At 41.5% G+C, this 24,548-nt stretch overlaps 1 protein-coding gene across 7 annotated transcripts in view; it reads right to left on the bottom strand.

The window, feature by feature from the left end:
- Window positions 1-22,520, bottom strand: part of LOC115144966 (nuclear factor 1 C-type-like) — a 136,381-nt gene extending 113,861 nt beyond the window's left edge. For 2 of the 7 annotated variants that reach the window (XM_029686147.2, XM_029686148.2), the window contains exon 1: window positions 19,410-19,733. In XM_029686147.2, coding sequence (XP_029542007.1) covers window positions 19,410-19,439 — 30 coding nt within the window. In that variant the 5' untranslated portion in view covers window positions 19,440-19,733. Of the gene's footprint in view, window positions 1-19,409; window positions 19,734-21,935 lie in introns of those variants that run through there. The other 5 variants (XM_029686143.2, XM_029686141.2, XM_029686142.2 and 2 more) reach the window with 5 other exon arrangements.
- Window positions 22,521-24,548: the final 2,028 nt, after the last annotated feature.

The following is a 24,548-nucleotide window of genomic DNA, read 5'->3' as shown; positions in this document are numbered from 1 at the left end:
ATTTGTTTTCCTTTTTTTTTTAAATAGTGCCCCTTGTGTGCACTTCTGGTAATACTGTGTACCTCGGAATGGTACAGAAACGCTATGACGGTACAAAAATCAGAATACCAACCAACCAGACAACAACACAACATGGCAGCAAGCATGACAACAACACAACATGGTAGCAACACAACAGAGAGATAAAACTATCCAGTTTGAGTGATTTTTGCAGCTCGTTCCAGTCACTAACTGCAGCGAACTGAAAAGAGGAGCGACCCAGGGATGTATGTGCTTTGGGGAGGATGAGGGTTGTAGTATGTATCTCAGATAGGGAGGAGCGAGGCCAATGAGGCTTTTATAAATAAGCATCAACCAATGGGTCTTGCGCCGGGAATACGAAGATGGCCATTCTTCCTACTGAACCACACTACCTTTGTTTTGGAGTTGTTCAGAACAAGGTTAAGGGCAGAAAAAGATTGTTGGACACTAAGAAAGGTTTGTTGTAGAGCATTCACAAAATATGGGGTAGGCCAGCTGAGTATAAGACTGTATCATCTGCATATAAGTAGAGAAGAGAGCTTCCTACTGCCTGAGCTATGTTGTTAATATAAATTGAGAAGAGCGGGGGGGGCTAGGATCGAGCCTTGGGGTACTCCCGTGGTAACAGGAAGGGGCTGAGACAGCAGATGTTCTGACTTTAAACAATGAACTCTTTGCGGGAGGTAGTTAGTAAATCAGGCAGGAGACCCTTTAGGAGACACCAATACTCCTTAGCCGACCCAAAAGAATGGAATGACCTACCGTATCGAAAGCTTGGGCAGTCAAAAAAGATAGCAACACAACATTGCTTAGAGTCAAGGGAAGTGGTGAAATCATTTAAGACCTTTAAGTTTGCAGTGACATATCCATAACCAGAGTGGAAACCAAATTGCGTACCAGAGAGAATTCAACAAACCTCAAGAAAGCCAGTCACTTGATTATTAACAAGTTTTTCCAAAACTTTTAATAAACAGGGCAAGATAGAAAAGGGCCTATAACTGTTAGGATCAGCTTGATTTCCCCTTTAAATAAAGGAGGCACCGTGGCAACCTTCCAAGCACTGGGACATTAATGATTTTGTATCACCACCACATGGCTCAGAAGAGCATGATTTGTCAAGTGTCCTCAGTCATGCATTGCTGAATCTCACAGCAGAGCAAAATGTTTTAGCAATGCTACACAACCACTTGAGCTCTGACCTTGTTAAGTGCAAAACAATTGGCCTCTGATTTAGAGGATCAAAGTGCCCAAGTCCCCCTTGAGCCTGAAAATATGGGCCGTTTTATTGACTCCCATAGCTTCCTATAGACTCTACAGTTCCAGGCCTGGGAGACACGGACCAGCACGCTGAGCCCTACTTAAGCCCAGCTCATGCCTTTGCCCCAACTCAATGACAAGGTCAGACAGGGCATGACCCCAGGACTAAAATGATTTCTGAGGCCATGCACACTGACAATGAGACTGAATCACCGGGGCCCACTCCACATTATGACATGGCTGACATGACCAAGATGCCACCGTCTGCAATCTGCATTGCATGACATCCATCAGAACACGCATTAGACTAAGTGACATCTTTCTGGGTTCAACTACACTCTAAAGGCCCAATCACAGACGCTGTTATTCGCTCAGTAAGCAATGAGTAATAACACAAAAACATATTCATGACATCATGACAGAACTTTCTAGTATTACTGTTGTATAATTCCATTCATGCAATTGTTAGTTCCAGTTTGTTACACTTAAAATTGGTTTTATTGGCCATTGATTCAGAGTTGATATCTGAGATTTATTATCCTGGACTTCCCCTTGCAGTAGATATCATAAAGCACAAAACCAGGGAACCCATAGGCACACAAAGAGGGGGCCAATGTAGAGGCATGCAGGCATGTGGACACATCATGACTCCCCATGTGGACATGATAGCAGAAGACCCCATTGCCTCCTGTCACCCAGAGATAGGGTTGATAGGGTTCTCCAAAACATACTGTACTCACACAGACACACGTACGTCATACCCAGGAAAAACACACCTCTGTTAGGCCTACTGCTTGTTTGACTTCATTTGAACCTCAACTACTTGGCTATTTCACCAACTACTGCCTCGCCTGGTTCACCAACTACTTCTCTGATAGAGTTCAGTGTGCCAAATCGGAGGGCCTGTAGTCCGGACCTCTGGCAGTCTCTATGGGGGTGCCACAGGGTTCAATTCTCAGGCTGACTCTCTTCTCTGTATACATCAATGATGTCGCTCTTGCTGCTGGTGATTCTCTGATCCACCTCTACGCAGACGACACCATTCTGTATACTTCTGGCCCTTCTTAGGACACTGTGTTAACTAACCTCCAGACGAGCTTCAATGCCATACAACTCTCCTTCCGTGGCCTCCAACGGCTCTTAAATGCAAGTCAATATGTGGACAACTACAAATACCTAGGTGTTTGGCTAGACTGTAAACTCTCCTTCCAGACTCACATTAAACATCTCCAATCCAAAATTACATCTAGAATCGGCATTCTATTTTGCATCCTTCACTCATGCTGCCAAACATACCCTCGTAAAACTGACCATCCTACCTATCCTCGACTTCATCTACAAAATAGCCTCCAACACTCTACTCAACAAATTGGATGCAGTCTATCCCAGTGCCATCCGTTTTGTCACCAAAGCCCCTTATACTACCCACCACTGCGACCTGTGCATTCTCGTTGGCTGGCCCTCGCTTCATACTCATCGCCAAACCCACTGGTTCCAGGTCATCTACAAGTCTTTGCTGGAGACTCATGTTTCCCTCACTAGATTTAAGCACCAGTGTCAGAGCAGCTCCCAGATCACTGCAGCTGTACATAGCCCATCTGTAAATAGCCCATCCAACGACCTCATCCCCATACTGTATTTATTTATTTATCTTGCTCCTTTGCACCCCAGTATCTCCACTTGTACATTCATCTTCTGCACATCTATCACTCCAGTGTTTAATTGCTATATTGTAATTACTTCGCCACTATGGCCTATTTTTTGCCTTAACTCCCTTATTTTACCTAATTTGCACACACTGTATATAGACTTTTACTGTATTATTGACTGTATGTTTGTTTATTCCATGTGTAACTCTGTGTTGTTGTATGTGTCGAACTGCTTTGCTTTATCTTGGCCAGGTTGCAGTTGTAAATGAGAACTTGTTCTCAGCTAGCCTACCTGGTTAAATAAAGGTGAAAAATAAATAACATCTGGTGCATCTTCAGAAAACTATTCTGATTTGCCAGAGTAACAACAGTTAAGCACAGACTACTGAAGTGACCTGTTGTGTTAGGTATATGGCTTATAGGTTTTAATCATCTTGATAGCGTGGACCCGGTAAGCAACAGATACAATATAAGGGTGAGACCATCTGAATGTCATCTCATCCTAATCTCATCCCAGTCCAAATACATGAAAGGACAGTCTCTGAATGCTATTTCCATTCCAGCTGTTTCTACATTACAATATTAGGGTAGCCTAGTGGTTAGTTAGTTGGACTAGTAACCGGAAGGTTGCAAGTTCAAACACCTGAGCTGACATGGTACTAATCTGTCGTTCTGCCCCTGAACAGGCAGTTAACCCACTGTTCCAAGGCCGTCATTGAAAATAAGAATTTGTTCTTAACTGACTTGCCTGGTTAAATAAAGGTAAAAAAAAAAAAAACTGAGACACATTTGAAAAATGGCAGTATTTCTACAAGTATTCAGACCCCTTGACTTATTCAGCCTTATTCTAAAACGGATTACATTTTTTTTTAAATACACAGCAATCTACACACACAACCCCATAATGACAAAGTAAAAACAGTTTTTTATTTTATTTCAGCTAATGTGGCCACAGTGCATGTCAGAGCAAAAACCAAGCCATGAGGTAGACGGAATTGTCTGTAGAGCACCGAAACAGAATTGTGTCGAGACACAGATCTGGGGAAGGGTACCAAAAAATGTATGCAGCATTGAAGGTCCCCAAGAACACAGTGGCCTCCATCATTCTTAAATGAAAGAAGTTTGGAACCACCAAGACTCTTCCTAGAGCTGGCCACCCGGCCAAACTGAGCAATCGGAGAAGGGCCTTGGTCAGGGAGGTCACCAAGAACCTGATGGTCACTCTGACAGAGCTCTAGAGTTCCACCGTGGAGATGGGGGAAACTTCCAGAAGGACAACCATCTCTGCAGCACTCCACCAATCAGGCCTTTATGGTAGTGTGGCCAGACGGAAGCCATTCCTCAGGAAAAAGGCGCATGACAGCCCACTTGGAGTTTGACAAAAGGCACCTACAGGACTCTCAGACCATGAGAAACAAGATTCTCTGGTCTGATGAAACCAAGATTGAACTCTTTGTCCTGAATGCCAAGCGTCATGTCTGGAGGAAACCTGGCACCATCCCTACGGTGAAGCATGGTGGTTGCAGCATCACGCTGTGGAGATGTTTTTCAGCGGCAGGGACTTGGAGACTAGTCAGGATTGAAGCAAAGATGAATGGAGCAAAGTGCAGAGGGATCCTTGATGAAAACCTGCTCGTCACGCCCTGACCTTAGAGATCCTTTAAATTCTCTATTTGGTAGGTCAGGGTGTGACTAGGGTGGGAAATCTATGTTTATATTTCTTTGTTGGCCGAGTATGTCTCTCTCTACTTAGACAGCCCTTTTCCCCGCCTTCTGTTGTGGGATCTTGTCTTTTTGTGTTGCATATGTTACACTCCTAGCTTTACGTTCGTTGAGTTGTTTATTGTTTTTGGTCGAACATTTATAATTGAAGAAAATGTTACGCCTACAACGCTGCACCTTGGTCTTCATTTAACGACGGACGTGACACTGCTTCAGACTGGGGCGAAGGTTCACCTTCCAAAAGGACAACGACCCTAAGCACACAGCCAAGACAATGCATGGTTTGTTATTCTTGTAAATTACACGCAAAGCCTGAGTCATAGTTTTTAGATTTTTACATCTGTAGGTGCACCATGTAGCATAGTCAATCATAATCCCATTGTACAGTGCAAGTACAGGATATGCAGTGGACCGAACACAGTCCCTTTCCCTTCCTGAAAATACAAAGGAACATATCTATACAATACGGATGCCACTATTACAGTGCACTGTGTATAAAAAGTTAACATGGAGTCTCGGAGGGTCGTCTGCGAGCGTCATAGAGTGCACCAAAGGGAACACTGCAGAACTACTCATGGCTGGATTAATAATGGATGTTAATCATGCTGCTAAAAAAACACAACATTTGGGAGACCAGTCAACAGCCATTTAAAACCAACCTGTGTAATGAGCCAATGAACAGTGAGCCCAGAACAGTCCTCGACCAGGTCAACAGAGAATAACCCAAACAAGACAGAGAATTAAACTGACTGTGGTGAAGAGCAGACAGATGAAGCATTTCAAAGTACTGTCTACAATGTGTAACCTGTGCATATGACAAATAAACTTGACATGACAGATCGTTCTGTTTCTACAGAAGATGTTTATGTATTGTGGGGTCATACAGAGTATCAAATATGATTTGGAAGATGATTTATTAGAATGATGGAAAAACAGGAGATCTGACTGGACCCAAAGACAGTCAGATTATGCCAGTGAATAGTGAGGGTCCTCAGGAGCCTCCTGGTCCAGGGACAGGTGCAGGAGCCTCTGTCTCTTCTACACCCCTGTCCTCTCATCTCCACTGCTTTAATCACATTAGGGGGTCATTTAATTGAGTTCCGCTCTCTACTGTGAAAAATCCAGGAGAAATTAACTAGGCTCTCTCTCCCTCTGTCTGCTCTAACTCTCTCTCTCTCTGCTCTAACTCTCTCTCTCTGCTCCAACTCTCTCTCTCTCTCTTCATATATACATTCTCCCCTCCTGTATGTCAGGGGAACATTTATAAGAGAAAGAGAGAGAGAAAGAGAATGAGAGAAAGACAGAGGGGGGATGATGAATAATCAGTCAAAAAGAGGAGGATATGGAGCCTTTCAGACGTGAATTTCAGGAATGATTGACTGTTATCCATCCCAGTTTGAAGCTTTTCTTATCAAGATCGGATAAGGCACAGGTTTTTATAAATAAGCACGAGAGTTCTATTCCAGCTCTAACAAACCAAGTTGCTGTCAAAGAATGTGAGTTCCCCTCCATGAGTGCTAGCAACACCTGCAGCCTCCAGCTTGGTATGGTATATTTGGTTGAGGAGCAGGTTTAATGTGTTTACTAAAATAATGAGAAATGTTTTTTTGAACAGGTCAGCTGTTGGTGCCAGAAGCACAGCCATTCAATATATGTTTAGCATCTTTAAAAGTTGGTCTGTAGCAAATCTGTTCAGGTGCTGTGCTAATAAACAGAAAACATATAAAAACATGCGTACGTGGATTTAATATGAACAACCAGTTAGATTGTCTATTATCATAAATACAGCTATCCTCAGGTGGCCTGACCTCTTTTACCCTCTAAACAATCAGGATGTTGTGTCCAGAAGCCTCAGGACATGTACATTTCTATTGAATTAAAAGACATAAAAGTACATTGTCGATCAAACACACTATCACAGCTTATTAATAAGCTTATTTCTAATTGGTGACGGGCACATGAAAAGGTCTTATTATATGATTTTTCTTCACAACACATTTTGTGTGTATTACACAAATTCCAATTTGTTGTGGTTAACGTTAGCTAGGTGGCTAGAATTAGCTAGGCTAGGGGTTAGGGGTTAAGGTTAGGGTTAGGTAACATTCTAGCTAAGTAGTTAAAGGGTTAAGGCTAGGATTGGTTTAGCTAACGTGCAAGCAAAGTGGTTAAAAAAGTTGTAAGTAAGTTGTTGCAGAGTAGCTAACTAAATGAAATCAAATGTTATTTGTCACATGAGCGAAATACAACCGGTGTAGACCTTACAGTGAAATGCTTTCTTACAAGCCCTTAACCAACAATGCAGTTTAAAAAAAAATTTAAGTGTTGAGAAAGTATTTACTAAAATAAACTGAACAAAAAAATAATAATAAATACAAATTAAAAATATATAGAGGGGGTAACGGTACAGAGTCAATGTGCGGGAGTACAGGTATTCGAGGTAATTGAGGTAATATGTACATGTAGGTTGAGGTAGACTATGCATGGTTAATAAACAAAGAGTAGCATCAGTGTAAAAATGGGGGTCGGGGACAATGCAAAGCGTCTTACGGCTTGGGGGTAGAAGCTGTGAAGAAGCCTTTTGGACCTAGACTTTGGGGCAATAGCTAAAATTGTCCATGACGTGATTAAAACACGCAACGTTTGGGTTTGCTATATGGTAGCACACCCATCCTCCCCTCCTATCTTTTCTGTCTCAACTAACCTACAGTCTTTATCTGTGATTGAAAAGCACTCTATTCAAAATCGTGGACATTTTATTTTCGTGTGCCAGTCATACATTTCCAAAAAGCAATTTATGTCTATATCACAATAATCTGTCTCTGTTGATGGAAGTGCCAGTTCTGTATTCCATACTGGTCATTGCACAATGCAAATAGAGAAAACTTGGGAGGCTTATGTGGCTGATTTTCAAAAATGACAATGAGGTGAAGTCATATAAACGCACTCTGTTAGGATATCTGAAAAGAATCAATGAAGTACAGTTGCCAAAAAGCATATTAAACTCAGGCCTACTATCAATGTCTGTCTATTCATAGAAATGCACTGAGTAGAATAAACATGGTTCTTTATCTTAGAGGGCATACCAGAGGGATCAGCTTCAAAACAAAATATCATTAGGACCAGCTTTGCAATGGATAAATCTCTGTTGACTTTCCACTCAATGTTTTCCAGATTTAACTAACTCTGAACCAGATTGGGAAAGCTTTTCATCCACCACGCCATTCTAGGTAAGAGAACCGAGTGACCTGATAATGGCGGGCCAACAGCCCCATCCCCTCCCTCTGTCTCTCCCTCTGGCTCTCTCTCTCTTGGTCTCTGTATTAGGGAGGGAGAGAGAGTGTATCTCTTGCACTCTCTCTCTCCCTCCCTCTCTCTCTCTGTGTCTCTCCCTCTCTCTGTGTCTCTCCCTCTCTCTGTGTCTCTCCCTCTCTCTGTGTCTCTCCCTCTCTCTGTGTCTGTGGCTCTGTGATTTCTCAAGCAGCAGTGAGTCCTGACAATGTCCCTCGCGGCTTTATCCCTAACAGTTACATTCAATTACATAACATACTAGCGGGCTAATCTCCCTAATCCCTGTCGTGCCACAACAGGGCACTGCTCTTAGCCTTGAACAAAGCCTGTTCTTTAAGCTCCCTTCCTCCTCCATAAGTGTTTTGAGGAAGAAAAACCTGCCCTGAGAGCTGTGCTGGAGCCATCAGGCCTTGTGTACCCACTCATTGAGACGTGGGCTGACTGCTCCTTGAAGATCAAACCACTGAGCCTCACTGTGGCTGAATCTAACTCCCGATTGGCCTGCTTGTTACCTGGTCTCAAGTATAATTTTCTAACTGGAATCTATCAAAGTTTATTGAAAAACCAGGGTCGGGGGTGGACAAATGTTGTTTCAGTAACAAGTGTTCATAATCATAATATACAAACTTCAAAAATAACTGAAGAAATGTGCACCATTTCCGTGAGGAATTGAGGGAGCTAAAAGTTTTGTTTGAATATTTTCCCACTAAAAGTTGTATATGTAGTCTGTTTCCTGCAGACTGAATCAAAGTGTTCTCAGAACAGCTAATATGAAACAGCTTACTGTGCTTTACCAACATTTCATTGATGAAACCTTCAAAGGAGATTATAACATTCAATCTTTACTAAACCAGGTTATAGTATTGAGAACAAATTATATTTGTCTATAAGTGTTCCATTGACAGCCTCCTTTACGGCTTCCAACAACCTTGACAATATTTATCAATAAACATTACACCGCCTCTGAGTTCAGTTATCTGGCAACCATCAGGGCTGAAGTAAAAGGAATTTCTCTTGTGCAATATTGCCTGTTGAGTTAAGACTGGGTGAGAGCGATTTTCTTGCCCTACTTCTGCAGCCAGGCGGTGCTGGAGTCATATTAGGTCACAGCCAAATGGCCAAACATGTCCTCATGACAAGGTGAAGAATCTGCCAATGTGCCCTTGAGCAAGGCACTTAATCCTAATTTCTTCCGGTGGCGCCGTACTACTACACTATATATGCAGAAGTATGTGGACTCCCCTTCCAATTAGTGGATTTGCCTATATCAGCCACACCTGTTGCTGACAGGTGAATAAAATTGAGCACACAGCCATGCACTCTCCATAGACAAACATTGGCAGTAGAATGGCCTTACTGAAGAGCTCAGTGACTTTCAATATGGCACCGTCATAGGATGACACCTCTCCAACAAGTCAGTTTGTCAAATTCCTGCCTTGCTAGAGCTGCTCCGGTCAACGAAAAGTTCTGTTATTGTGAAGTGGAAACGTCTAGGAGCAACAACGGCTCAGTAGCAAAGTGGTAGGCCACACAAGCTCACAGAACGGGACCGCCGAGAGCTAAAGCACGTAGCACTTAAAAATCATCTGTCCTCGGTTACAACACTCACTACTGAGTTCCAAACTGCCTCTGGAAACAACGTCAGCATAAGAACTGTTCGTCGGGAGCTTCATAAAATGGGTTTCCATGGCCGAGCAGCCGCACACAAGCCTAAGATCACCATGTGCAATGCCAAGCGTCGGCTGGAGTGGTGTAAAGCTCGCCGCCATGGGACTCTGGAGCAGTGGAAATGCGTTCTCTGGAGTGATGAATCACACCTCCCCATCTGGCAGTCTGATGGACGAATCTGTGTTTGGCAGATGCCAGGAGAACGCTGCCCATAGTGCTAACTGTAAAGTTTGGTGGAGGAGGAATAATGGTATGGGGCTGTTTTTCATGGTTTGGGCCAGGCCCCTTAGTTCCAGTGAAGGAAAATCTTAATGGTACAACATACAATGACCTTCTAGACGATTCTGTGCTCCCAACTTTGTGGCAACAGTTTGGGGAAGGCCCTTTCTTGTTTCAGCATGACAATGCCCCACATGCACAAAGCGAGGTCCATACAGAAATGGTTTGTTGAGATCGGTGTGGAAGAAATTTACTGGCCTGCGCAGAGCCCTGACCTCAACCCAAACGAACACCTTTGGGAAGAATTGGAACGCCGACTGCGAGCCAGGCCAACATCATTGCCCGACTTCACTAATGCTCTTGCGGCTGAATGGAAAAAAGTCCCTGCAGAAATGTTCCAAAATCTAGTGGAATGCCTTCCCAGAAGAGTCGAGGTTGTTATTGCAGAAAAGGGGGACCAACTCCATATTAATGCCCATGGTTTTGGAATGAGATGTTCGACAAGCAGGGGGTTGTAAGTGAACTGAGCAGAACCAAAAAATTAAGTCAACAAATAAAAGAGGGAGAACAGAAAGCTTGCTGAACATGGTTTATCCCCTCCAGCTTTCCTGTCAGGCACAAGCACTCCGCCCACAGGTGTCCTAGGACACCGCCCCTGAGAGTACACTTCCCACCCCACCCTTCTGTTCCTGTCACTGTTAGCATGGCACACCAGGTGAAAGGGTGAGCTTATTTTCCACACAAAGAAATGTCTCTCTAAACACAGAGTTGACTAAAGACCGACAATGACAAACATGACTGTGTCATAGATGGCCTCATTAACGTTAAAAAAGGGATAGTTTACCCAAATTACACATTGTTTTCCTTATCCTGTAGCAGTCTATGGACAAGGTATGACAGCAATCCATGCTTTGGTTTAGTTTCCCTGGCACTGTTTCCACATGCTAACATTTTACCATTTGTGGCACAAATCCCATTCAAGTCATGGGACCGATATTCACATTTATTTTGCATTAAATCCAAATCATCCAAAAGTATTTCTTTGATTTGTCCTAATTTTGGAGATACATTTCCTAAATGAATTGAACTGATGTCTGGGACTGGAACCAGTGTCGTGTGACGATTCTGAGCCAAGGAGAGTTGAGGTCCAGCAGCAGCCAGCCAGTGGGAGTCTCACGGGACTGTCTCCACTTCCGTACTTCCTGTAAATCTCTACACTTAGAGCAGCCTCTGCTTTGACAGTGATATATGATGTGATTCATCATTGCCTAAATACTCGCAAATCGTCTGCATTCACTGCCACGAAGGAGTTATTGCAGCTGAATACGTTTTTGCTATTCTCATTCTTATGCATGGTGTATTCCTTGCTGACAATCTCAAGTGCCCAAAGCTGAATTTTCAGTCATACAGATTATAACACATCTATAATAAACTAACATATTTTTTAAATAGTGTACATTACGCAATAAGTCAACCCTGTGTAAATAGAAAATGCTGTTTTGTAGGACTGGGAATTGCCAGGGACCTCACGATAAGACATTATCACAAATCTTTTGTGCTGATACTATATGTATTGCGATTTTCACGATTCTATATGTATTGCGATTCGATAGTGTGATATTATTCCAATTGGATGTTCCAAACATATTGCTCACCATATGTCTGCTGCAGATGGGCAAGAGAGAGCCATGAGAAAACTAGTTTTGATCAGCCATGGAAATAAAAGTGCTGAAAACAAATTGTCTTCCTATTTAAAAAGAAGATGGAGAAAAAGCTATGAAGGAAAAAAAGTTTTGGTGCCGGTACAGCCAACTAGACCAAAAAATGATATTGTGATATAATCAAAACGATACAAGATGTGGTCAAAAAGAATATACCGATATGTAACTGTATCTATTTTTTCTCCCATCACTACTGTTTTGACTGAGTGAAACTAATCAAGGGAGCAAAACCAATCACAGGCATGGAGCAGATTCTAAGTAGTTAAGGTTCCTGCTAAACCAAATATTTCAAGATAAGTGTCACACCTTTCTAAATGTCATCTATATATCAATGTTACAATCAACAATACGTATGATTTCCAACCTGCCACACCTGCAGAACAGTTTCCTATACTGTAAACGTTTTATGCTTGTGTTCTGCTAAAGAAACATAGGAATTGATTTTGTTCTGGTTATTACAGGCAGCCTGTTATAGGTAAATCGGTGAGAAACTGTACCTACAGTATGTGCACTGGGCTCCTTAAACCTCTTCCCCCTTCTGAAATCACAAATGACCTACTGCAACGATGACGGAATATTAAAACTGGGCATCTCAATAGAGGGCAGGATAGTTCCCCTTTTCACTTGTCCAAGAGGAACACAGGAGATGAGAGGGAGCATGTTGCAGAGGGCACGACCATACAGTACAACACAATACCCATCCATACTGTACTGCAGGTCTGCTGGTGGACTGGGAGAAGTCCCTTAGGCCAAGCCAGAGACTACTGGGCTTCTACTGCAACAGTACAGAACCTGCTGTGCCCCCTGACCTGGATGTGATGAGATGATGGGCTATGGATTAGGCTCTAGGAAGGGCTATTGTACTGTATGAACCCAGATAGGAGAGATGAAGGGACAGATAATAAGCCTATTTTCCACCATGAGAAGCATCACTGGTGCTTCAACTGAGTAGGTTCTCAGAAGCATGCATTCTGAAATATACCAATAAACTACGTTGCATTCATTAGTGCCTCGCACACAATTAGATGGCGTTTCTAAGCTACTTAGTCCTAATTTCAGCTGGTAATGAAGTACCCATATTCATATCAAGGATTGAAATAAAGTGGTGGACAAGCTACTCAAAACGTCATTAATTAAAAAATACATTTAAAAAACTGTGAAGAGAGACTGGAAGTCACACATGGCTGTCTCACATTGTCCAAAACTGAGCAAAGACATTCGAATTTCAGCTCTAGAATAAAAGCTCAAGCCATACAAAATGTGTATGATTCACCTTCTGAAAGCACCCGCAGTGGTCGTTGTGCATGACTGGATCCCAATCACAAAATACAGCTCTAGCTCCTCGCTTACCATTCCTCTCATATGGCCACAAACAACAGCCCCTTCTTCACACACTGCTAAAGCAATTGCTGTCTATACCGTTCTTTTGTATTACGGTACACAGAAGAAGAGATGTCAAAGGGACCTGCCCTCTCCACTGCCACCCCTCACCTCTAACACACACACACACACACACACACACACACACACACACACACACACACACACACAGAGCCAAGACCCTGAATTCCCTTTCTATCCCTCTGTGTTGAGACTTGTCAAGTGCCAGAGTATTCCTGATAAACAATCAATATCACTGTTGGCTCAATATAAACTATGTGGCGTACAGCCTCACACAAAGACAACATGAAGCTCTGATGAGTTGAGCAAAATCCGTAAGAAACTATTCCCATTTTATTCATTCCATGGTACATCTAAGAATCAAGTTTGGTGGACATTAGAAAGAAAGAATAAGTGAACGGTTAAAACCCAGGAATTCAGTTCAGTGCATAACGAGGCTACATTGGCAACAGCAGTGGACCAAAGATATTTTAAATAAACACAGCACTGTGCCACGGCAACAGTATATTTTTGATAGCCCTCCAGTTGGACCATTTCAAAAAGCCTCTCCAGCAGCACTCTGTTTGTGTTGCCAAGAACTGAGGTTCTTCTCACGTCGACCTACTACTGAACCTCAAACACCCTAACTCTGAGCCTCAAACCTCCTAACTCTGAGCCTCAAACCTCCTAACTCTGAGCCTCAAACCTCCTAACGCTGAACCTCAAACCTCCTAACTCTGAGCCTCAAACCTCCTAACTCTGAGCCTCAAACCTCCTAACTCTGAGTCTCAAACACCATAACTCTGAGCCTCAAACCTCCTAACTCTGAGTCTCAAACACCATAACTCTGAGCCTCAAACCTCCTAACTCTGAGTCTCAAACACCATAACTCTGAGTCTCAAACCTCCTAACTCTGAGCCTCAAACCTCCTAACTCTGAGTCTCAAACCTCCTAACGCTGAGTCTCAAACCTCCTAACTGAGTCTCAAACCTCCTAACTCTGAGCCTCAAACCTCCTAACGCTGAGCCTCAAACACCATAACTCTGAGCCTCAAACACCATAACTCTGAGCCTCAAACCTCCTAACTCTGAGTCTCAAACACCATAACGCTGAGTCTCAAACACCATAACTCTGAGCCTCAAACCTCCTAACGCTGAGTCTCAAACCTCCTAACGCTGAGTCTCAAACCTCCTAACTGAGTCTCAAACCTCCTAACTCTGAGCCTCAAACCTCCTAACGCTGAGCCTCAAACACCATAACTCTGAGCCTCAAACACCATAACTCTGAGCCTCAAACACCATAACTCTGAGCCTCAAACACCATAACTCTGAGCCTCAAACACCATAACTCTGAGCCTCAAACCTCCTAACTCTGAGCCTCAAACCTCCTAACTCTGAGTCTCAAACCTCCTAACTCTGAGCCTCAAACCCTCTAACTATGAAACTGCCTGCCTTGACAAGCTTTCATCCATTTCCAAGACATATACACTGATAGTAAACACAGCAAAGACCATGTCTTATCATATCCAAAACTCTGTCCATGTGGGTATATAATAATAGATATGATACATATTTGTACCAAATACAAATAACAACTGAATAGGAATTGGGAACACAACCACAGAGCTGAAGTGTAGCCTAATTGTTTGTGTTTTTAATTCCTTCTATCTCAGAATCCTAATAGCACTTCAGAGACCCAAGTCAGTTGTTATAACTGGCTCCTGTATACCAGTTCTGCGCCAGGACTTTGCAGGCCAAGGAATCCATTATAAGCATCATTCCACAAGAGAGACATTGCCAACCTGGCTGTGCCTGTCACAGACAGCTAGCTACACCCTGGACTTGCCAAAAGTGAAAAGCCCAGAAAGCTTCCTCAGTTCTAACCTCCCCTGGCTGCCGATGAGAGGAGTCTGCATATTCAGGTGGAATTTAAACAAGGCATCATACTGTAAATATTTAAAAATTCTGCTCACCATGCTCCCTGCCGAGGAACCTGGGTGTGATATAAAATGCAGCCAACCTTCGACAGACATCTGCAACGACGGCCACATGGAGTCCCAGTCTCTATGACAAGAGCTCTAGGTTTTATAACTGCGGGCACTTTTCAGGGCCCCCGCCCTCCCACTTTCCCCTAGTGACAATCAGACAGTCAACAGGATCAACACATGAAGGCAGCTGCTCTACTTAAGACCCGGCCCATTTTTCCACTTCCTGACATGAATAAATAAAGACTTTTAAAAAGTAGAAGACCCTCCCCCAACACTCTGGAGAGGCCAATAATCAAAATAAACTTCATTAGTATGTAAATTGGCACACACAGGCAGGGAGCGACCATCACTAGATGCAGTGCATCTGATGAGCGGTGGAGAGGGACAGCACGTCCAGGACTGTTGTGCCACTCAGGACACTGAGAGGAAAAGTGGGGCAAGCATTTCTGTTCCGAATGAACTCTCCCCACCCCCATTCCGGCAATGATGCCTTCAGAGATACCAGTCTCTACCCAGCAGGGGTTCTTTTGGAAACTGTTGGGTTTGTGAGAGCAGCGAGCGGCACTTCAAACACAATGTGTCCAACCATGGCGAGGGGTGCAGAACATTTCAGCATACATTAAAGAAGGGCCTGCTCTGTCTGCTACCCCCAGAACAACTGTTACACACAAAAATTGTTCTTGTTGAGGCTGGGCCTAAAAATAATTGGGGGAAAACCTACATTTTATAACGCGCTTATGCAACGCAGGCACTGATTACACAAAAGCAAAACTATTATGCGGGTGGATCAATGGATACAACTGTGCAAACTATACGTACAGCATTGGACAAAAAGACAGTGTTGAATGAGAGAGACATATCAATAGAGGTTTAGATTTCACATCCATTACAACAAAACATAGAGCAAAAAAGTAGAACTTGAAAAATGACAGAAATTAATGAAAGTTGGGTGCGTTTTAATATGGTGAAATGGTTGGGCTGTGTAGCGACCGGCTCAGGCCTGGCTCGGCCCGATGCTGGGTTCTCCCTCGGGGCACTAAATGCAGCTCTAACAGACTGAATGGATGAGAAAATGGGGGCATGACAGTGCACTTCCAGCACAGTGGGATTTGAGACTCACAGATCTCCAGCAGACACACAACGCATCAGCGGCATGGTCTTACTAACAAATCAAAAGAATCCAATATCGACAGATAATATAAGCTGACATGCTTCAAAGTACTCTACCATGAAAATGTATGCCTTTACAAAACAAAAGGTGGGTCATCATTTTATGTTATTCATGATCATGTGATTCACCATGATAAATTCAGGAAATATCTTCCATGAATTTCACATGTATGCTTACAAGTATTAAACCCCTGCAAACTCATTGTCTTGCCCTAATCCCTCTTAAAATGGATATTATCCTACATCTCTTTTCAAATGCTGCTGTAGGAATATCCTGGTTTGGCTGTCACTTTGTAGCACAGGGCATGCACTTAGTCATGGCAAGGTTTATTGACCATACTGATACTAGCTTCGGGTTATGCCCCTTAAGCCCACTACCACAACCGAGTCTCCATCCTTCAAGCAGGGAAACCTGCTGAAAATAATTTGCTAATCACAGAGGTTTAGGGGTCAGCAAAAACTCAGTCAGACCTTAAAGGAGAATCGCTTATGATTTCATGTAAATTAAACTCGGAAGTGAAGAATCAAATCAGTTTCTTGGAAGAGGTAACAAAATGTTTGCATGTATCTGCATTTGTCAGCAACAGAGGAAAAGAAGCAGTAAAGGAATAATGCGTAATAACTTGTGTTTAGCGTTAGCAGCTTGTGTTTAGCGTTAGCAGCTTGTGTTTAGCGTTAGCAGCTTGTGTTTAGCGTTAGCAGCTTGTGTTTAGCGTTAGCAGTGCCACAGCCCTTCAGGTTGCCAGCAGAACCAGAGCGGCAGCAGTGTTGGCACGCTCTGCCTCCCTCTCTCCCTGCCTTCCTCTCTCCTTGCCTCAGACAGCCAGCAGACGAGAGGCCTCACACAAGCCTGGTACGGCCCTGCACCTCCCGCCTGCCTGCCTAGCTGGCTGGTCTGCTACAGCTACAGTACAGAGTAGCAGCACACTGTGGAGCTCAGCCTGGCTCACTCCCGCTATCAGACCCTCTCAAAATCCACCCCAGGAAAAGGTGCAACTTGAGCTGGACAAGAGAGCAGCTCTCCTAAGGTGGAGGCAAGTGGGTAGTTCATGACTCACAAATTAGTACGGCAAAGTCCCTCAACCATAACTCCAACTTTAGAAAACTATAACAAAGTGCTTTTTTGTAAACAAAAATGTCTTCCCCTCATTTAGTTATTACAGGTCTATTATTCTTCAGAATTCAGATTTATTTGTACACATTGTCACAAGTGTTTAAAAGTTCAAATCCATAGGAATGTATTATTATGTTGTGACCTCTAACCTCAAGGAAAAGAGCCCATCTCTGCTGTTTTAAAATGACCTATTTAGCTTTATTAACAATCATCTAAATATTACAAACAACACTGATATTCTACTACCATTAAACACGTCTGAATTCACTAATGTTCCAAACGTTTAAAGATATGCATATGAGCAATGCAACAACCCAGTTGGCTGCATACACGAGGAGTGTACTGCCTTCCAGACTTAATTTCAAGACCAAAAATAGAACTTCTTTTCACATCACACTTGGTTTACCAACTTCATTATTTCATTTGGATAATCTCAATGAATAAACAATACATTCATCAGCTCATTTTAACCATTCATAACTATATACTGGACATTTCAGTAAAAATATAATACCACTACCTGAGACATCAATAAACATTTGTAAATAAAATAAGCCAAGGCCTTAATGCATTATTATGTTTGAACTGATACTATTCATATAAGGCAACTCCATAAGCACACTAATAATACAACTGTCACCAGTATTACTACAATGTTAAGTTAAAATACTATTGAAATATACATTCAGTAAAACATATGGAACCTGTTGCATACAGCAACATGAGGAATTTAGCCTAATATTCTTTCCTCTACTGAATTAGAAACAGTTCTTCACCATAACAGTTTAGAACCATGCAATAAAAACCCAAACCCTTCTTCCCTGGATTCCTCTTGCAGTGCATTTATTCACGGAAACTACAGTACTATTTATGTCTTCAGCTATTAAAACAAGGTATAATATTGATTTACAATCCCTTTATTACTATGTACTTTGGAATTAAGTTAAATGCAATTCCATTTGAAAATGACCAAAAAAGGATAATTTTACTGGTGAACTACAGTAGGCCTATACGAAGACTTTGTGGCTATACCTTATTGCGTGTAAATGGCAGCTAGAGGCTATCAATAAATTGAAGAGAGATTTTTTTCTATTTGGACAGTTTTACCCAAGTGAAATACATCCACCTATTAATTAAATAGGCTCTTCAAAACCAGCCATGGCCTGTAATAGGCATGCCTACCTTGCAATAGAAAGGTCATAGGCTACTTCATTTATCATATAGGACAGGCAGTGCCTTTCTTTACATATCACTTCTCTCTAACTTTTACATTCAAATTGTATGCAATATTATCTACTCAATTACAACTTAATTAAATGTTAATTGGATGCACACTAGATCAACATTTATTTTAATTTAACTAGATGTCCAAAACCGTGCGTCAACCTGACTCAAAATAGGCCACATTTTCATGCATACGACAAAAAAATACAATTAGAAAGAATCAACATCAGGTAAGAACTGTGGCTCTGACTTGTTCACTATTACATATTCTAAATAAACATCCTGATTTCACAGTGTCCTGAGTAGTGTTCTCAATAAACTGATAGACTATTTGGATACACAAAATACCGCAAAACACAAGTGCACACTACTTCATGAGAGAGAGAACAGACACTAATCCTTATCCAACGACAAGCTATTGGTTTGTATTGCCTTTTTTATTTCCAAAGATTATAAGCATTTAAATAATTAATCAGGACATCAATACTAAACCGAAGTGCTCCCTTGCCTGACCACAGTTCTCGGGGTGGTTTGTTGTCCCTCCTAAACTCAAAAATGAGTAGAATACTTCGGGGAAAACGCTCCCATACACAGGGTTGATAGCCTAATTTTTGATGATACTTTATGATTAACAATTCTGATGATACTTCCGGCATGCACAGCCTGCATCGGTCACAGCTAATGAATGAAAATGCGGATACTTTAGCCTTGTACTTCCTCAAGGTAAACACATTTCATGAAAATCTGAGACTAAAATATACGTTAAATATGAGTCGGCATAATGCTATTGAGTAAAATAGTGATAACAAAAAGTCTGAAGTTAATAGAGGCTGAGAGACTCGGGTTTCCGCGTCTCGTTATGGACTGTGCCAACAACACTCATCCCGCCCTTTTCTAAACTGAAATATCATCTGCATTTCACAGCCACGTTCAGTCAAGACAGACGCACATGCATAATAACACCCCCCAAAAAGTAAGGAATAATTTACCTGAGTAAGACAGAGAGGAGAGTACATCATGATGAAAAGGAACTTATAACAACTTGTCAGGTAGAAAAAGACAAACAAGTTAGTGAATCATTATTTTAAAGTTCATCATCATCATTGCACCTCCACCATCGCCTCAATTGACTTGCAGTTTACGTCCACTGAGATGTAAGCCCTCAAACACAGAAGAAAAGTTCAACTTAAAAATACTGTAAAATAAAAAGAGTAGGCTAAGTTTTAATACAACAAATTGGGAAAGCTGGGAAATGAAAATGCTCGGGCAATCTGTTCCATTTAGGAAATGGGGGGAGAAAAAATAATCAAAGAACGAGAAAATGAAAAAGAGGGAGGAATTAAATGACGTTATGAAAATAGCCCATCCCCAAAAAATCACTTAAAGAAGCAGTAACCCTGATTCCATGTGGCAATACCAGTTAAATCCACGAATTAAACAAAGTAATGTGCTTAGATCAGGTGCAACACTGGTACGGATGGTTAGAAAGACACATTGCAGAGGACTTTCTCTCGCCCATGCAAGGGCGCACACTCCCTCCCTCGCATAGCCTATCTCAGCATCGAGGACAGCGACATTCCATGTGAGCTTGTAGCGTTAATTCAAAATCATGTCTGTGGCAACTTGCTGCGTAATTGGCCTATGAACCATTTGAGTGCGTTGGTTCACAGATACAGTAGCCTGCACTACCAAGTGGCCTCATGACTAAACTACAAAACGAACTACACTTAATTGAACTGTTATTACTACACTTCATTGAGCTGCGGTCCCGTGTGGCTCAGTTGGTAGAGCATGGTAAGAAAATGTAGGCTCTCACTACTGGAAATGACTCAAGTGTAATGTAATCTAAGTTCAACAGCTTTAGGAAATGATCAGAATTGCTAAAATTTGTTTAAAAAATACTCAGATGACGTAGATATCCTAATCATGCAATTATAGCCTACCATTCAGAAAACCAAGCTTCTATATGCATCATCCGTTATAAAGGTAACTGTTTTCTATAATATATGCATGCACATAGGTAGGCCAAATCACACTGACATCTATACAAACTAATAATAAGCTATACACGTCTGTGCGTAAAAACGCAGAGACGTCAGTGGTGAGCATACTGTTACTTTTCATTGAATTCTGATGTAAGCTACTTTTATCAATTTCTACAGTATTGTATTTATTATTGTCAGATGTGACTTGCACACAAAACAAGTGGTCGGTGTAATGACAATAAGATTTGGAAAACTATCCAACAAGATGATGTCTTTCGACTTTATGGACACATTCTGCTTTTGTAACTATGCACACAACAACCAGTTTTAAACTAAGGGATAGTAAGTAGCCAATAAAGTGTACGTATAAAGTCATTGTAGCATTAAAGTTTGAAAATACTTCAAATGTTACACAGTTTGATTGATATCAATGGTTTGGATTCTATACTAAAATAGGCTCAATATTCCTATATGTCCCCTTAAAAGATATATCCCCATTTCATCACGAACACAAGAGTATCAACGACTCTCCATGAAGCCAGAAGAGAAAAATGAAATATAAACTTTCTTGGTCTACTTTAATTGAGTACCAGACCAGTTTATATCTGGCAAAGTTGAGAAAACTATTCTGAGATCAGTCTGAAGGGACAGGGTTGTCTGCATCAATATTAGTTAACACCCTGAATTGGCAATAACGTTATATAAGCCAAGTATAAACTACTAACTGAATCCAATCCATGTAGCACAAGTTTAATGTCTGTAGCGGTTCGTTGGTGGTGGTGGGTAAATCAGCCTTCATGAAGTGAAGTGAACTGCAGTTCAGACATAACCGGAAGAATTGGCAATTTTGTTATCTATGACATCCCAAAATATAACGCCCTGAATATATTTATTTGATATTTCCAAAACAGTAGGCCAGAGAAAATACATTGCTTTCACACAGACTCTAAATATCCCCATGCCAATTGAGTGCACTTTCAAAACACTCCGATTGCAACTCTGCAAGTAGGCTATGTGGGTTATAACGGCACTAGATCCAGGGACCGAGCGCCTCTGTCGGTCTATGGTTCAAATTCAAGCCGGCGCCCCTGCGGCTCTGGCTGCGGCCATTTTCTGCTGAACAAACTCTAACCGGGCTCAGAGTATATTGGCTTTGAACTTCAACATCCCGTGGTGAATATACATCTGCGCTGCACTACTCAAACTGGCAACAACAAAAAACTAATAACTTTCAGTGCGGAGAAGTGCCAAAACGCTTTGTAGGCTATATCAATCATTACGCGCAGGTGTAACATAAATACACCATATGTCTGCATTTCTAGCCTTTCCCACAAATACTCCGCTTGGCTGAAAACCAACAATAAAAGGAGTAGCCTGCCGAGAAAGACGGAAAGGAGCAGAACACCAAAATGCAGCTCTAGGCAATCTCAATTTGACTTTACAGAGTGCACACAACTGACGCGTGATCATTCTCGCCTTGCGTCTGTTGTAACATGGACAAATAAAGATGAAATTGATTTGTAAACGTACCATTTCGAAGCGAAACTGCCAACCCCCCCAGACAAGTTATAGTTTATGCAGCACCGCGGTTCAAAGCATGGTCATCTCGTCGACGGGTTTTATAATTATTATTCCATATCCATTTATCCGCGAACAGAAGTAATCCGTGGTCTTCGGAGGGGAGAATAACCCGCAGAGATCAAATAGAAACGTCCCACGCGAAGTCTGCAGCGTCAATCCCCGTAGAATCTTCGCTACAAGGTAAAATAGAACAACATAAAGATGTCCCTATAATATAGCTACGGGCTGAACGATATCGGGTAGATTCTGCAAACTGTACACCGCTTGATGGTGTCGTAATGTATAGTGCTGTTATTGTTTTTATATCTTTAAATTACAGAACTGATCCTTCGGTCTCATTGATTTGCAGCATTGTAGGCTACACATAGCCTAGATGTCCTTAATATGTGGTATCAATGCTTCGTCTGTATGTGAACGTCCTTAAAGACATCCCGAACGATGGGCTCATAGGATATCTTACAGTCGTCTCGGAGAAGGAATAGATGAAACGCGAAGGTAGTGTGTGTGTGTGTGTGTGTGCGCGGTTGCGGGTATGTGTGTGTGTGTGTGTGTGTGTGTGTGTGTGTGTGTGTGTGTGTGTGTGTGTGTGTGTGTGTGTGTGTGTGCGAGAGAGAGAGGGAGAGCTAGTGTGTGTGGCTTAACGCGTTCTATTAGTGTTGCACTTGATGGCGTAGTTTATAAAAAGCAAAAAGACAACTATTGCCCACTGTGAGCCGCTATTACAAAACATGTTCTATAATAGAGATATAACAGCCTATAACAATATTGGTCTTGTTTTTAATGTGTGTGTGTGTGTGTGTGTCACATCCTCAGTATTTATTACACCTGCTCAATAGTTAGAAGATCTGTCAACGTGTCAGGTGTTGTCAAATCTGTCATTGCTTTTAACCCCACTTTGCTCAAACCTTTCCGAGGGGAGAAGGGAACTTGACCACAGACGGTTATGCGTCCATCCTCAAGGTAAATACATCTGAAGTTGACTATAATAGCCTAATATTCCAAACACAAGATCATTTGTAATTAATTAATCATTATTCATAATTCGTAGCCTAATCGTTTCTCTATTGATATTCACTTTTCATGAATGTAGCATAAGTATTCTTATAAATGGACTTTTCCACGAAATTAACCCTGCGCGTTTAGCTGGTTTCTGCAGCTTAATAATATATTTAGAAATATATATATATATATATATTACCAATATTCTTCAAAACATAGGAAAGTATGTGGCCTATGACATGTTATAACTGAAAATATTTAGGGAAGTCCTGCATAAGTTTATAAGTGTGACATTTCCAAATAATTAACCCAGTGTGTTCAACTGCTTTCTGCGTTTCAGTTCATTAGGACTAAAGTATTTGAAAACTGGGTAAGACTTTATTTTAAGGGTCTGTAACAACCCATTTTTACAAGTCATTTATAAATTGTATGTTCACCATTTAGTAATCATTACCACCACATTAGCAAACCATTTACCAATCATTAGTAACGTATTTTGACAGTTTCAAATCTAAAGTGAGTGCTATTTATACTTTATAAATACTTTATAAATGTTTTGAGTGACCAGTGTAACTTCTCACAAAAATATGGACCTGCCATTGGTAGACATTCCTGCAGTACCTGGTAAAGAACACAACACAGGATGTTGAAGAAAATATATATATCTTTTCTTAAACATGTATTTCGTTAAACATCACCTGTGAATAACTAGCTTACTAGCATTTACAGATGTGGGAGTAATGATCAATAAATGTTGATCAGACTGTTTATAAATGCCTTATAAATGGTTTATTATAGACCCTTAAAATAAAGTGTTGCTGAAAAGTGTAGGCCATGAGCACATTCTTCCAAAATGATAAAGCAGTATAATATTACTACATAGTTGTAGAATTGTAACAGTGAAAATGGACCTAAATGAATATACATTCTTTGATTGAAGGATTTGGTCTTTAGTGCAATTATAGAATGTGGTTTGAAGAGATTGTCTCACATGCAAGCCTTTTTGTCGCTATCTAACCTGAACTAATGCTTTTCAGGAGCAATGAAATCCCCAATGTATAGGCAGTTACTGGATTATTCTCCTCTTTCGATTTCCCTTCACTGTTTGACGTCAAAGGTCAAACGGCCCTGTTAATTAGAATCATAATAGCATAATTTGATGAAGAATATTAAGGTCTTACCTAGACTAGGCTTACGAGCTTGGTTATGCAATGGGATAATACACCTGTTTGAATTTAAGTCTCAGGTTTGCATTTTAACAGTCAACTGATCATCCAAAATCCATCCTGGAGTATTTGTTAATATATGAGACAGAAATGAGACAATCCATTCAAGAGTTGGAGAGGCAGATGTGTGTGTGTGTGTGTGTGTGTGTGTGTGTGTGTGTGTGTGTGTGTGTGTGTGTGTGTGTGTGTGTGTGAGTGTGTGTGTGAGAGAGTTTTCTTCCTTTTACTTTTAATGCACTTTTTATTTGTTAATGGTGCGATAATGTTTGATACAGTTAGATCTAGGCCTGACCCAGGCAAACTTGACATTATATTCTGTTTTAGAAAATGCTGGTTT

Source organism: Oncorhynchus nerka, linkage group LG17 (genome assembly GCF_034236695.1).
Source record: "Oncorhynchus nerka isolate Pitt River linkage group LG17, Oner_Uvic_2.0, whole genome shotgun sequence".
NCBI lineage: Eukaryota > Metazoa > Chordata > Actinopteri > Salmoniformes > Salmonidae > Oncorhynchus > Oncorhynchus nerka.
Note: the sequence above shows the minus strand (reverse complement) of the source record. Positions and strands in the feature narration are given on the sequence as shown.